The 14,832-nt window shown below is 55.2% G+C and overlaps 1 protein-coding gene across 6 annotated transcripts in view; it reads right to left on the bottom strand.

Moving 5' to 3' along the window:
• Positions 1 to 14,832, bottom strand: part of TSPAN18 (tetraspanin 18) — a 173,051-nt gene that overhangs the window by 5,901 nt on the left and 152,318 nt on the right. For 5 of the 6 annotated variants that reach the window (XM_016146819.2, XM_016146818.2, XM_016146823.2 and 2 more), the window contains 4 exons: positions 12,849 to 13,043; positions 5,884 to 5,958; positions 4,567 to 4,665; positions 3,861 to 4,043 (listed from right to left, as the gene is read on the bottom strand). In XM_016146819.2, coding sequence (XP_016002305.1) covers positions 3,861 to 4,043; positions 4,567 to 4,665; positions 5,884 to 5,958; positions 12,849 to 13,043 — 552 coding nt within the window. The remainder of the gene's footprint in view (positions 1 to 3,860; positions 4,044 to 4,566; positions 4,666 to 5,883; positions 5,959 to 12,848; positions 13,044 to 14,832) is intronic. The other variant, XM_036221860.1, reaches the window with a different exon arrangement.

The following is a 14,832-nucleotide window of genomic DNA, read 5'->3' as shown; positions in this document are numbered from 1 at the left end:
GGACCACCTGCTCAAGGCCACATACAGGGAGGAAAGGAAGCAGGGTTTGCACAGGGAGTCCAAGGTCCCGCCGCTCTTCCCTCTGCCCTAGGGGAAGGGAGCTGGGCATCAGGAAGGCTCGGTTCTCGCTCATCCAGGCCAGGCCTCTGGCTCAGGGCCCAAGCTCCTGTCCGCACCCCCGGATATCACCTCTTCCTCCCCCTCACGATGGCTGTCCTCCCCTCACTGAGCCCCGTGGGGCGCCGTCTCTCCCGGCCTCACCGCAGACTGCCGGTGCCCTAACCATGCTGCTGTCGCCAGCTCCCATGCTCCCTCTCTGCAGGGAGGGAGTATCACCCCACCCCCACCCTGGCTCCGGCCCACAGCTGCCCCTCTAACCTCAACTGACCAAAAGCAGCTAGGCAAGAGGTGCCGCCACGAAGAACACCCATGTTTGGGCCTGCGGCGTGGACCTTCCCCTGAGCTCCAGCCCCATGTGCCCAGCTAGCTACCCATTGGGCACCTCTGCTGGGATGTCCCAAGGACTCAATGTGTCCAAAAACGGAACTCGAGACCTTCCCCTAAACCAGGCCCTCAACACCTCCTCACCCTCCTTCCTCCACAGTCGACCTACCGCCACAGAGAGTAGTAGCCCTTACCTCCTGGATAACTTCTCACATCTGTACACCTCTCTGTGTCTCCACTGCCATCACCCTAGTCTAACCTACTGTCGCTTCTCATTGGGACCAGTGTAAACATCCCTCCTGTCCACTCAGGCTGTCCACCCCTAATCCCCGGCCACAGAGCAGCCAGAACACCAGCATGGCCATGTTCCCCGCCCCCCGCTCCCCACGTAGAACTAGGCATGGTTTCTGTTGCTCTTCCAGCGTCCTCACGGCCCTGCTGCCCAGCATGGTCGGGCCCTGCCGATGCCCTCACTCACGGTGCTCCGGCCCCGCTGGCCTTCTCTTGGTTCCTGGAACACACCATGCTCCCTCCCTTCCCAGGGCCTTTGCATATGCTGCTCTCACTCTGGCTGAATTGCTTTTTTCTTGCCAGAAAGATGAGAGTGTAGCACTTTGTTTCAAGGAGAGTCACAGCAGCACACACACCCCTAACCCAGCAGGAAGCAGATGGGGAACAGTGGGGATACAGCAGAGAGACAGCGATGCCGTAAGGAGAGGAGACTTAAGATCACCCAGATAGATGGGGAATTTGGATGGTTTCCTATTGGCGGTCCCCTGCTGGTCTGGAGGCAAGGTCTAGCAAGGTCGCCCTCTACTGGGAGACCCGTTGATTTATTTCCAGCAGAAAACACATCCCTGACTTGCCTGGGCGACTGTCTTGCCTGACTTGCTTGGGGTGGCTGCCACGTGAGTTTGAGTCACATCAATGTGGTAAGCCCAAGTATTCATCATAGGTTAACATTTGTTTGTTTGTTTGTTTGTTTGAGATTTCCTCATTTCTCTTCATTAGAGTTCAATGGTAAACAGGGTTGGTGGACTAACTCAATACCCATAGACGAGTGTCCTCTGTCTTGCCTCCTGGTGGCCATGTGACCAAGTCCTAGCCAGTGAGACCTAAGCAGAAGTCTGTTGGGAGTTCCTGGGAAAGAGGCTAATGCTCTGCCCGCTGCCTTGAACAGGGGTGGGATGTCTGGAGCTATGGCAGCTATATTACCACCACGAAGCGGTAAGCACAATGAAGGGCCACAGAGATCACAGAGACCAGGTCTTGACTGACATGACAGAGCAACTGATACACCGTGAGAAGCCACCACCTTCCAGAGTTCTCGCCATGTGTGGAACACAAAGCTATTTGCTTAATTAAGCCCCTTGAGTCAGTAACTTGCAATCAAACATGTCGCTCACTGATTCAAGACAGCGACGGGGATGTAAGGCCAAATTGGAAATGCATCCTGGGCTTTAGGGAAGAGGGCTTTGGAAGAAGAACAGAGGTAGTTCCTCAGCAGAGGCTTTTAAAAGTGAAGAATGCTCAGGAGGGATGTGAGTGTCTCAGAAACGGAATCCCAGAAGTCAATCTCGGTAATACCCCCGAGGTCAGAGGAAGAATCATGGTAAAGAACTAATGTAGCTGCTCAGGGACCTCTGCCATGAGCTCCTACATCAAGGCCATGCCCAGAAGATGGAAGGAGGCGTTGTCACAGAGGATGAATCAGAAATGGGGAGCGTGGCTGGAAAAGCCCTGAAGGACCAGGGCCCACGAGCAGCTTCCTGGGACAATTCCCAAGTGGCCTCAGGACACAGGTTTGGCTATAGGCACCAGGCATTCCTAACAGCAGTTCCTTGAACAAGTTTGAAGTTCATTTGTCTTTCATATCAAATTCTGAGCCGTGGTGGCCGCTCTGCTCTCTGGAGTTGTCAGTGGCCCAGGCTTCTCTCTCGATGCTCTGACATCCTACGGGGCCGCGCTCCTCTGCAAGGTCTGAGATGCTGTCATCACAGCTGCATCCCAGCCAGGGGGTAAGGGTTGGGGGTAGGGGGGGCGTGCACAGCGCTTTCTCTTAAGGATGTGACTCAGTTGCACAAATCATGTCTGCTCACCTCCCTTTGGCTAGAACATGGTCACATGGCCTAGCTACAGGAGAGATGGGGACGATAGCCTTTATCTGGTGGCCATGGGGTCTTATAGAGCCCCTCTTTCCGAGAGAGAAGGAGTGAATGGAGTGTGGGGATAGGCAGAAGTCTCTGCCACTGTTCAGGGAATCTGAAGTCAAGAGAGTGTGTCCTGGCCAAGGTGGCACAGCAACCTGACGTGTCGCCTGGCACCACAGCCTAGAACCGCCCCCTCCCCACCCCCGCCATGTCTGGCAGCCTCTCCCGAGAGCAGGGACTCCCGGCCCCTGGGGTGGCCTGATCCCAGGGCCCTCATTTCTTTGCGTCTCCTTCCCACAGCACTGGAGGGCAGGACCACGAGGGGCGGAGAAACCGAGTTCATGGGGCAAAGCTGAGGCTAGAAAGAGCCTCACCTTAGGCCAGGGTCAGGCTTCAGCTCAACTGTCCCCTTCCCCAGACTCTCAAGAAGCCTGCCTTGAGCCCCCGCCTGGTCCCGTCTAGCCCCTCATCTGGCTTTTCTTTCTTCACAGTAATCATTGCCGTGCGAAGTGATGACTTTTTGTTTGTTTGCTGCTTGTTTATCATCTACTTTTCCTAGCTAAACTGTGAGCCCCACAGGAACAGGGCCTTGTCTCCTGTCCCCTGAGGGGTCCCCTGCATCTGGAGCTTTCCTATGAGATCCTCATTAAAAGCCTATCAGGGGAGGGGGTGCAGGGGCTCAGTCCACCTTCGCTCTCCCCCCGCCCCCACCCAGCCCGGTCTCATACCCAAGGCGTGGGGGGCTGGTCACTGGGCCCCAGAGGTGGCATATGTAAGGAAGGGAATGGGTTTTTCAGAGACTTAGATGAAGTCCTCAGGGTGCAAGAGAAGCAAAGGTCTAGGAGCTTCTGTGACCTCGGAGGGTCAGGTCAGGGAAACCTTGCTTCCTCGGAGTCAGGAGGAGCCCCCACATGGCAAATGTGAGCTTCCCCCAAAATACAGGGCATGACTGAGGAGGGGCCCCCACCGTGTGATTCTGGTTCTGGCTCCCGACCTGCATTATTGGAATTACAAGGAGCGTTCGGTCCGGAACACTGGAAAACTCCTCCTGACCTTTTAACCCCAGCCCGAACGCCTGCTCCCTGGGCTGTGCCTTCTGGAAGCTCGGGGGCCCGGATGGGGCTTCCTCAGCCCCCACTCAGCCCCACATCATGGCCAACATGCCCATGGGATTCTGGAGTGTCTTCGGACCCTTTGGGCTGACACTGCCCCCCAACCAGCTCTGGCCATCCATGTGCCCCCGCTTGGGGCAGCAGGGCCCGGTACCTGCTTGTTCAGGAACAGGTCCCTTCCCAGGAGGCATTCCTCCCTGCTCAGCAGGACCCCCTCCCGCGTCTGGGGTTCTCTTCGGCAGCAGGCCTCTGGCACCTCTTCACTGTCCAAAGTCAGGAGTCGAAAAACTGATGCGAACTTAAAGTCTTCAGGCCCGTTGACCCCACAGCAACCAAACTAGAAGGAAAACAAAGCGAAGAGTCTGGGGGAGAGAGCTGGCCCCGGGGGCGGAAGTACAGGCGGCCTGTGTAGCGGCCACAGTGAGGTGGCCGGGTGGAGCGAACACCCAGGCGTGGGCTGGCTCCACCCTCTCTGCCTGTGTGACCCCGGGAAGGTCACTCAGCTTCTCTGAGCCTCCAGTGTCCTTAACTTTAAAATGGTGGTGGAGGTAGCAATTCCTACCTCACCAGGCACTTAGCATCCAATAAACAGTTCCTTTGATTTCTGTCATCAATGACGATGACAGTTGCTTGAGGAATTAGACAGGTTTCATCCCGAGTTTGGACCGTTTGCCTGGCAGTGGCTGCCAGGAACGCCGTGTGGATGCGATTCCGAGGCTCGGTGGCCAGTGGCCTGGTCGACTGTTGAAGTCTGCCCACAGGCGCATGAGCAGAGGGGACTCTGGAGGCCAGACTTTTGCTATGCTGGGCGTCATGGCTCTGACAGCTCGCAGCACGGGTTTGGGGGCTACGTCACTCACTGTGATCATGACCGAGTTCCAGGTGGCAGAGAAGACATCCGTGTCGTTGTTGCCCTGGTAGTGCTTGGTGAGCTCCTTGGTGAAGAATTCACGGGTGAGCTGGAGGCAGAGGATGAGGGCGGCTGAGCCCTGCGCCCAGCAGCTTGACGCTGCCCCCGCCCCTCCCTGGCCTCTCCATCTATCTGCTTTGGGGGAGGGAAGGGAAGGCCTCAGGGCCCTGGAGCCAGGCTCCTGGCATTCTCCTCGGCTGCCAACTCGGGGCGGGTCCCTTAGTCCCACCCCAAGGCCTGTGGCCTCCCCACATGGTGGGATCATCTACATGAAGTCTATGCAACCCCTCGATGACCCCGAGGCCGGGGCGCAGGGAACCTCACTCGCCCCTGCAGCACTTCTCAGAGGGAGGGCTTGCCCAGGACGGGGCACTTCCCCTCCCGCCACGCCCTCCACCCCGAGCCGTCCCTCAGACGGAGCCAAGCAGGCGCCCTGAGCCCCAGGTCCCGAAGAAGCCACGCGCGAGCAGGGAGTCTTTGCACATCCATGGTTCCTACCCTCCAGATATTCTCACGGTCTAACCACCTTGCTTCCTGCTGCAGTAAAAGGGCCGGGCCCTGGCTGGTAGCCCCAGAGCGGCACCATTGGGGCACCGATGTCTGCTCATAGGCTACTGCCTCCTCCTCCCCTCCGTGCCCACAGCTCAGCTGCTGACCGCAGGGCCGGCCTGCGTCTCCCCCGTCCCTCTCCCGTCTTTCTCTCCTCTCTGTTTCCAGGCCACCTTTGGTTGGTGCCTGGCTCTTACAGACTCGGGGAAGGGAGCTGGTGCCCAGGGTGGTTGGAGCCCCTGGAGTAAGGTGGCCTGTGGGGGCAAGGGGCCCAAATTGGATAGGGGCCTGGGCCTCATTGAGCATGCTCTGTCTTATTCTCCTGCATGTCTCGTTGTCCAGTGAGGAGGAAGGGGGGCGGGGGATGGGGCACACAGCCTCCCTGACTATCCTTGAACTGTCAAATGACAATTGCTGGACCATCGCTGGACAAGGTACAGAATGGAAGGTTCCAGAATCAGGTGTGGGGTTGCTTTGGAAGAGCAGGGATCCTGAAGGGTCCCCCTGACTCAGACCTTCTGGAAAAGCCTTAGCAGAAAGAGGCTTGCTGGGGTCTCCCTCTGGGCTGTGGGGCCTGCTGGGGTGCTGGGTCACAATTTGGGCTGAAAGTGCTGGATGAGAGCCTCCCAACTCTACTGAGGAGGGGACAGGCTGGCCTTGACGGCCACTGAGCCCTGGCTGGTTGCAGGGGCCAGGGTGCAGGGGGCCCAGTACGTACATTTTCCCTAAAGATAAAGGCCAGGATGGCCGCTGAGAGCTCTGCCAAGAAGATGATCAGGATGAACAGGAAGAACTGCAAAGAGAAGAGGCAGGCGTGAGTGTCCCGAGGGTGGGCGGGACAAGGACATCACTCACTGACGCTGCCTTCCACCTGTTACGCAATGGATACAACGCGCTGACTTTGTAAGACTACGGAACTTCGCTGCCCGAAGCCGGACATTTTTCATAACAAACACACCAACAATCCATCTTTGGAGTCAACAATCTTGCAATACAAATATGGAAAAAGCAAACATATGTCTTCTGTACAAATGGCACCCCTTTACAAGGCCCTTGCTCAGTAATCAGTCTGGACCACCCTACCTGGCAGCCCTGGGAAGAGACGGATGTTGAAACATGTTCGGGTGCCCTCTAGGTGGATTGTCCCAGCTGCAGGAACCCTGATTTCCCCGGGGATCCCTGGCGGGCCTTCCCCAGCAGGCCGGCCCGAGGGCCCCCTCTCCCTGCCGCTGCCTCTCATTCCCGCTGGAAGTGGGGAGGCAAAGCTGATCTTCAGCTGTAGTAAAGGAGCAGGATTGGAGGGAAGATGGTGTGTCTGTCACAACGTGGAAAGCCAGGGCCAGGAGTTTGAAATCTAACAGCCCCCTCTGCTCCACTCATTGCATTTCTTGATGCTCCCCCAATAAACCATGAAGCCTCTCATCTTGGGGCCCTTCCGTGCTGCGCTCCCTCTGCTGAGAAGGTCCCTTCTTTCTTGACCCACCAGCTCCTCAGTTTCCAGAGTGGGTCTAGCCCCGGCTGCCCTCCCTGCGAGGAGTCTCTCCTGGCTTCCCCCCATCACAGTACCACACGGAGATGTCCTCATCGTAGCTGCCGTGCCCCCACTGCATCCCCCACTTAAGCATAGAGGCTGTAACCGAGTACGCTATTCCCAATGCCCAGACGGCACAGGCGTCCGTTCATGGCTATCAGGTGAACGGATGAATCCATGGGTGACCGACTGACTCAGCATCATGACCTCGCTGTCTGCTACATGTCAGGCCCTGGTCGTCATGCGTTTTGGGCTGACAGCCGTTAGACGAAAGAGGAAATGGCTGTGCCCTCATTACTCGGCATGTAAAGCCTGTGACAATTCCAGAGTTTTCACCCCACCTGAGACCACCAGCAGAGGACTGAATCTTTGGTGTACATGGAGATAGGTTCCCACATGCCCTCCCAGCCTCCTCGGCCAGCTGTCCTAAGACCTGCTCCCTTGGGTCACGGTCCCCAGAGCCATCGGGCTGCCCTGGGTGTGCCTGGCTGGAAGGAGGTGAAGGGTCCTGAGCTTAGTGTCAGGACATCTCGGCCCTCCTTGCCTTGCTCTGTGTGACTTGGGGCAATCACTCAAACCCCTTCCAGCTTCAGTTTCCTCGTCAGTAGAGTGAGGATGTAACACTTGCTACTGGGGGCACAGCGGAGAATAATGAAGTAATGGATGTGGAAGTGTTCTGTATGTCATTAAAAAGGCTGAGCACAGCTTGTCATCGAGGCTTTTATCAGCGCAGCAGGAGCGCGGAAGCCAGCTCGAGTGCAGGCTCTTCCCTGAGCCCCCAGGCTCCGGGGACACATTCTGTGCTGGTTTCCTCATAGCCACTCTCGAGGGCCGCCGATGACGCCCTTGGTTTCTCTCCCTGTCAGGAGAAGGTTTCTGTTACTTTACTCTCCCTCTGGGAGGCCCGAGTCGTGTTCCCTCCCTGACTTTTCAGCTGGAACTGTGGCTCCCCATAGAGATCTCGAGGTTCCTCCAAACCTCTTAGGCTACAGACCACTTTGGGGGAGACCACTGGGATGGATTCGAAATGAGCTGCCCAGGACACACATGTGAAACATCTCCTAGATGTCAAACAGTTTTGTCGTTTCATTTTAAATCCCGTAACCCATGGAGAACCCCTGGCTTAAACAGACCAGCCAGCGCAACACGTGGCTCTGTCCCTTCTCATCCCTAATTGTCATCTTTAGCCACGAGGATCTCGCCAGGTTCCGGCTGCCTCCAGCCTGGGCTCTGGCTGCAAGGAGCCCGATGCCTGCCCCCACATCTCCTTTCTGTTTAGAGCCTCCATTTCCACACCCTTGTTTCCCAGGAGGAAATAAGCCGGGGAAGGGAACAGCTGCTCCAAGGTGGGCATCTCAGAGATTTCAAAGTAGATCTTTTTGCCTCAATCCAGCTCCTTTCAGAGTGCCAAGCTACCCCTCGTCTCCGCCGAGGAGCGTGGTCCAGGACTGAGCTGTCAGAAATGCTGCTAGACCCTGGGGGTCTGCTTCTGACAGGTCAGTGGTAGCCCTGCTAGGGGTCAGCTGCACGGGATGACCTCGGGCCGTGGTAAAGGGTTGCCAGGGTTCCCCAACATGAGAGGAGTGTGACAGAGGGCCTCTTGTGGCCCTGGCCACAACACCTGCAGTCCATCCTGCCACTCATTCCCACAACCTCGTCTCTCATACACTGGCTGGCCCTTGGGATGAAGGATGTGTTCGAGGGATGCGTTCTCCACCTCTGTGGCCTCTCATCTCCCCGACAGTGATGGAGGCCCCTGGCAGGGCTCCTTTCACTTCCATTTGGCTGGTGATGGATGGTCAGCCGGTTCTGTTTCTCACGGCCTCTGCGGAAGCTCCACCCTGCCCTGTGCCCTCTCGGTGGAGTTGCTGGCTGTCCTCGGGCTGGCAGAGTGGCCTCCATCTGTGGTGATACGACGCAGTTGGCTCAGGCTACGGATCGCGGCGTAGACAGTTATAAACTATGGATGAATCTAAGCTCCAGCCTCGTGTCCTCCACATGCCCATCACCCTGGGAGCATGTGTGTGATACCCAGGATGACTGAGGACGGCTTCACTGAGACGGGGCAGGCTGGCACGACGTGAGAGCTGCCCACATGGTGGCTCTGAACCAAGAGGAAGTGTGGCCTTCCTGAGGACAAGGGCCAGTGTGGGTGGTCTCCGGAAAAATAATGCCAGCTACCGCTTACCGAGTGCTCACTACCTAGGCACCGTAGATCATACGTGGATTGTTTCCATGAACACTCTCAGCAGCCTGGAGAAGCAGCTGCTGTTATTATCAACACCCCCACTTTACTGGTGGGGAAATTGGGACTCTGAGGGGGTAGCATGGCACAGCAGGTCAGCGGTACACCCGGGATGAGCACGGGAGCTCTGATTCTAGACCACGGCCTCTTAACACCAAGTTATCCTGAAACCCTACGAGTCTCCAGGTCTTAAGGCTTCAGACGGCCTGCGGGGTCTCTTGCGGTTCAACTTCAGCCCCTTTAGTTTCTCATTCATCAAGTGCTGACATGTGCCAGGAACAGAGCAAAGCAAGATGCACATTTCCTCACTGAACCATGATCACAACACTATGTCTGGAAAAGGAGGCATTATTCTCTTCATTTAATGTAGGAGGAATCTGAGGTTCAGAGATGTTAAGTAACCAGCCCCAAGTCACACAGGCAGGAAGTAACAGATCAGAGCCGGGCTTTTCTGACTCCAAAGCCTATGCTCTTAACCACACCCCTGACACCACCTTCTCTGCTCCTTCATTCCGAGGCTGTTTTTTGAGCACCTACTCTGTGCTAGGTCCTGGCAAACAAATAAATACACCACAGATGTGGTCCTCCCCACCCTCATGGAGTTTACACTGAGCCAAGATTCATAATTCAAGAAGTGAAATTCATAAGATGAAATGCAAAAGATTCATGAGGAGAAATTAAAGAATGAACCTGGTAACTCATTGATGGGGAAAGCGGGCCTCCCCAGAGAAAGGAGGTTTGCAGACCTCCTTCCCGTTTCTCCCTCCTAGAGCAGAGTTTTCCCAAGTATGGGGACCGAGGGGTGACTTGAGTGTGTGAGTGTGAGTCACCCGAAGGAAAGTGCCAGGCTGTGGTCCCAACATCATAACAATGACACATCTGCCAACTCGCCTTCTCTAGCCTGAAATGATTTCCTTCTGCTTAATAGGGTTACCACTGGTCATTTGGAGGGGATTTCCCCAGACCTGGCCACAGGGCTTGTCCAGATGTCTCCTGGGGCTTCCCCCAATCGGGGCCTTTCCCGGGGTAGGTTTGGGTTCATCTAACCTCATTGCATTTGCCTACAGACATGTTTGTCAGTAATTCCTGAGCATCGAATTTACAACACTTTGCATAGGATGGGAGAATTAATGCAGGGGCAGAAACTGCTCCGCTGCCTACTGGTGAGCGTTTCCAGACTTTCCTAACCCATCTGCCTACAGGCACATCTGCTTTCAGTTCTCATTTCTAATAAATATTTACTAAATTTACATACTTCATGTGCAATTCAGCTCTCTTATTTCTTTTACATACGTTCATCTCTTTTTGCTGTTCTCTTTTCCAATTTAGCATGCCTTTGTTATCAAATATTTTACAAATTTGACTCAAATAAATGGGCCAAAAAATATTCCTCAAACTACTCAGAATTAAGCAACCAGGAAGAAGGGATGTCACAAAATGTCAACGATAGGCTGAAATTTGCCCTATCGTATGTGAAAAATGCTGTAAAATCATTTGATCACAGGAAAATGTTTGAAAAATTGATCATTAAGTGATGTGGTCATTAGGTTACATGATCATTAGGCTTATTGTGTCTGAGCTAAGGGCCACTGGGCCACTGTGGGCTTTGGCGTCAGAGCAGCAGGGAGGCGATGGATACTCAGTTGACCCCCATCCCCAGGCCCCATTTTCTGCAGGCCTCTGAGCCAGGGTTTCTGAGGAGGCTGAAGTTACTCCCTCTCAACCCTTCTCAAGACAAGTCTTCTCTCCCTCCCAGCAGGCTGAGGCAGGGGTCTCAGGCTTCCCTAAGGAAGCCGGCATCTACTAGGGGTGAGAACCTGGAAGCGCCACACGGCCAGGTCCAGGTTGAAAGACAAAGTGATTCTTCTTATTTTTCAGGTCGTGAATCTTTTTGAAAACCTTCCAAACGCTGTGGTGTCTCTCCCTAGAAACATGCACGTGTACACAAGATACACACACACACAACAACACACATGTATAGGCACACACACGCAGGCCCTGACAGGATATTTCACACATGATTTTAGGTGCATTTTGGATCATGTGAGTCCATGCCAGGTTAGAAGCCCTTGGACCTGCCCTGTTCTGAGAGACAGGAGACCTGGACCCACCTGTGCCCAGCTTTTGACCTGAGCTGTGACCGCAAGCTTGTCTGAGCATCAGAGAGGGGAAGGGAGGGTTGAGGAGGGGATGAGGGGAAGAGAGGGGAGGCAACACAGGGGAAGCAGAGTGAGAGAGAGGCAGGGAGGCAGGACAGAGGCAAGGAGCGTTCAGGAGAGGGGTAAGAAAAGGCAGCGGGGAGAAGAGACAAAAATGGTGGGAAGGGGCTACTGTAAGCTTCAGGGGGCTAGAGTCGGCCACAGCCAGGACTCATCTCTCTTGGAGGACTTGGGGCAAACGTCATCCTGGGCCTCAGCGTCTTCCTCCTAAGCACCAGGGAGGGAAGCCATGTCCTCATCCAGCTGCCGGGCTCAGAGGGAGCCACTTAGCTTGATGCCTCCCCAGCCCAGAGTCCCAGCCTGGCTTCCTGCCTTGGCTTCAGAGATGAGCCCATTCACAGTGGACGAGCCCTGGGGGCCGAGGTGCGGGGGTGGGGTGGGGTGGGGTGGGAACCATACCCAGCTCCTTTTAAAGTTAACCTGGGGCTCAGCTTTTTCCCTGCACCATCTGACACTGTAGCGATCTTTCCAGCAGGGGGCGCCCACACGTTTCTTTGTTTCACTTCAAAAGAAAAGTTTGCAGTGTTTATGCAGCTGAAGGCCAAAGGGAACCAAGGCTACTGTGTCACACATTTCACAGCTGATTTCACTTTCTCTGTGCAATGTGACATGAGTGGAGGCCGTACAGTGTGCTCTGATTTGAGGAGCGGGCACTGTGCCTGGTCTCTACCTCCCAAAGCGCTGGGCGCTGCTGGCTCTTCCGCAGGAGAGGACAGATAACCGATGACCAACCCACATCTCCCTGTCACTTAACTCCCACCCCAGCCATCCACTCACCCATCCACACAAACGTTTCTCTAAGCAGGGCTGTTTTTTACTTACTCTGTAGCAGGACTGGGCTCAACCCACAAGTTCTCCTAGCCCTGGGAGCCCATAGGATCCTACAGGGAAGAAGACCCATCCACCACAGCCAGAAAGGTCAGCAGAGGCCCACAGGGCTATGGCTCATGCAACAGACCAGAGAAACAGGACATCTACCCCACATGCAGCTGCACTGGTTGACTCCTCGCTTAACAAGCAAAGACACTAAGGCTCAGAGATAGGAGTCGCATCATTAGTTAGGGAACAGAGCAGGGTGCACACCCGAATCCAGGCCTGCCTGTTGCCTAGCCCTTCCTCACGGTCTTGATGCCTCCCTGTGCCTGTCCATGAGGGAGGGGACGGCCACTCTTGCCCCTGATGCATCTTCAGCACCTAGTCAACTATGTGGCCTGTAGTGGTAGTTCAAGGACTTGTTTATTTAATGAATAAAGGACCTTCAGAGATCATATCATTTCTACTTTTGAATTGGAAATGCAAAAGGTGAATGATTTATCCAATAGCTATCTCAGATCTTTTACCAAGGAGTTATATATTTAAGTCCTGAAAAGCAAGCAAGTAGAAAAACATCACGGTCAAGGTTCTCAGTTGATTATGCCTTGGAGAAGCCTGCCTGTTCACACCTGGAGGCCAAGGCTACTCTCCACCCAGGGGTAACTTGCCCACATGGCAGGCATGAGCCCAGTACAAAGAGCAAGCTCTGGAAGCTGGGGTTGCCAGTGCAAATGAGAGAGGTTGGCGGCTGGCCTTCCCACTCCAGGAGGAGAGCCTACTTGGGTCAGACTTCAGTCTCCTGAAGTACAGGTACGTGGGCCTCCACCTCCCGTCCCAAGGCACCCACGGATGGGGTAGGGGATGGGTGTACTCACAAACAGCAGCAGACATTTGTTCTCGCGGACGGCCCCACAGCAGCCCAGGAAGCCGAGCAGGAAAAGCAGGCCCCCCATGGCCAGGAGGATGTAGGCACCCGTGATGAGCAGGGGGTTGGCAGCCACGATCTCTCGGAAGCCGGTGGGGTCCACCATGACCCAGATGCCAATGCCTAGCAGGCAGGCCCCTCCCAGCTGCTCCAGGTCCAGTCAGGAGGAAGCGGAAGAAACAGGCAGACACGGAGGTTAGACACCCCGCAGACACCATTCCCTGAGCGAGCCCCCGGGGCAGAGGTGGTGAGCCCCAGGAGGCAGGGATTCCATTTGTTGCAGGAGCCAGTGTCCCAGCACTCCTTGTCACTGCTTTGAATTTTCCTGCTTCCTCTGATCTTAAGGGCAGCGCACATTGTTTAAACCCAGTCTCTGACCCACACACTGTCTCGGCCTGCTGTGAACCATATCGCGTCGAGTTTATGTGTCACTTTTATATTCTCCTTAAAGGACAGAGCTACAGGATAATGGGGTCACCTAGTCCAACCCTCAGATTCCACACTGAGCTCCAGAGAAGGCCAATGACTTGCTGAAGGTCACACAGCAAGTTTGAGGCAGAGCCCAGGCTGAATCCTGGGCCTCCCTGACTCCAGCCCCGAAGATACGCACCAAACGCCATGACACCCACGCTGTGCCTGCACCCTGCTAGGGGCGGAAAAACACAGACAGAGGCTACCCACTCTGTTCCCAACAGGGGCTCTCAGGCTGGGCAGCCTACTCTCAAACCCTTGGCTCAAGAGTCTTGTTTATGTCTTCGTCTGCATGGCCCATCTCTCCACACCTTACTCATCTTTGGAGGAAGGCAGCTCAGATCAGAGAAAGGGCTCTGCCACTCATTAGCTCTGAGACCTTCGGGAATGGCTAAACCTCTCTGAGCCATAGCTTCCTCGTGGTTAAAAGAAGATACAAATTCCCACCTCCTAAGGTGGCCCTGAGAAAGAGCGGACAGAATGGACGTGAATGTACTTAACAGGTTTCAATAATTATCTATCTGTTCCCTTTGTCCTGGGCACGGACAAGTACTGGAAGCGGAGCTGTTGCAGGAGAGCCAGTTTGGCACCGGATTTGAAGGCTGCAAAGTGTTTGAAATCCCTGTGTGGTGGGAGGACCTGAGAAATGGCAGATGGCGGCTGAGAGCAAACTGCTGAGCTGTGGCTTGGCTGAGAGGGGTCTGCAAGCTGGGGGGGGTGTGGGAGGGGGAAGAGCTGAATGACTTGGGGCAAGAGATGATATTTTAGGTGCAGTTGGGGCAGGGGAGGGAGCCCAGAGGTCTGACGGACCCAGCGATAGGGGAGAAAGTGAAGACCAACAGGGACGGCCAGTGACAGAGGCTACATTTCTGTCCTCCGCCGCGCACTCTCTCTCTCCTTGGTGTCCCCACCCACATCCGGTAAAACTGGCGGCCCTCTTCAAGGCTGTTGGAAGTTTTGGGGTTTGGCAATTGTGTGTCGAGATCTGCTTCAAGGAGGTTTCAGGCATGGACGGAACTGCCCAAGGGACCCAGCCTCGTTTTAGGTGAGGAAATTGGGGCTTGCCTGAGGTCACCCAGCTTAGAAGTTGGGTCTAGAATTCAAGTCTGTAGGGCTCCCCACTCTTTAGAATTACCAGGCAGGGGAGGGAACTAAGGAGAGTTGTTGAAATGTATAAAAAATAGACAGACGGAGTCGGTTTTGACCAGAAAGAGGCCTCTTTTCATAGTGTGCCCCTGTCCTTGGAGGACATTAGTGGAGATTCATTCATCCAGGTCTTGGCTGCACTGAGGTCAAAGGTTGAGGTGAGGTCAGCAAAGTCTTCAGGGGCCTGAGATGCCAAGAGTGTGTCTTTCTCCTGGGAAAGGGCATGGCCTGAGCCGAGAGCCCTTGGTGGGCCGCCAGCAGGTGGGCTGTGCTGGTGACCTGAGCTCTTAGGGCTCTGTCCCTCGTGGAGAGAATCC

Source organism: Rousettus aegyptiacus, unplaced genomic scaffold (genome assembly GCF_014176215.1).
Source record: "Rousettus aegyptiacus isolate mRouAeg1 unplaced genomic scaffold, mRouAeg1.p scaffold_m13_p_5, whole genome shotgun sequence".
In the NCBI taxonomy this organism is placed as follows: Eukaryota; Metazoa; Chordata; class Mammalia; order Chiroptera; family Pteropodidae; genus Rousettus; species Rousettus aegyptiacus.
The sequence above is the reverse complement of the archived record's forward strand: the minus strand, read 5'-3'. Positions and strand labels throughout refer to the sequence as shown.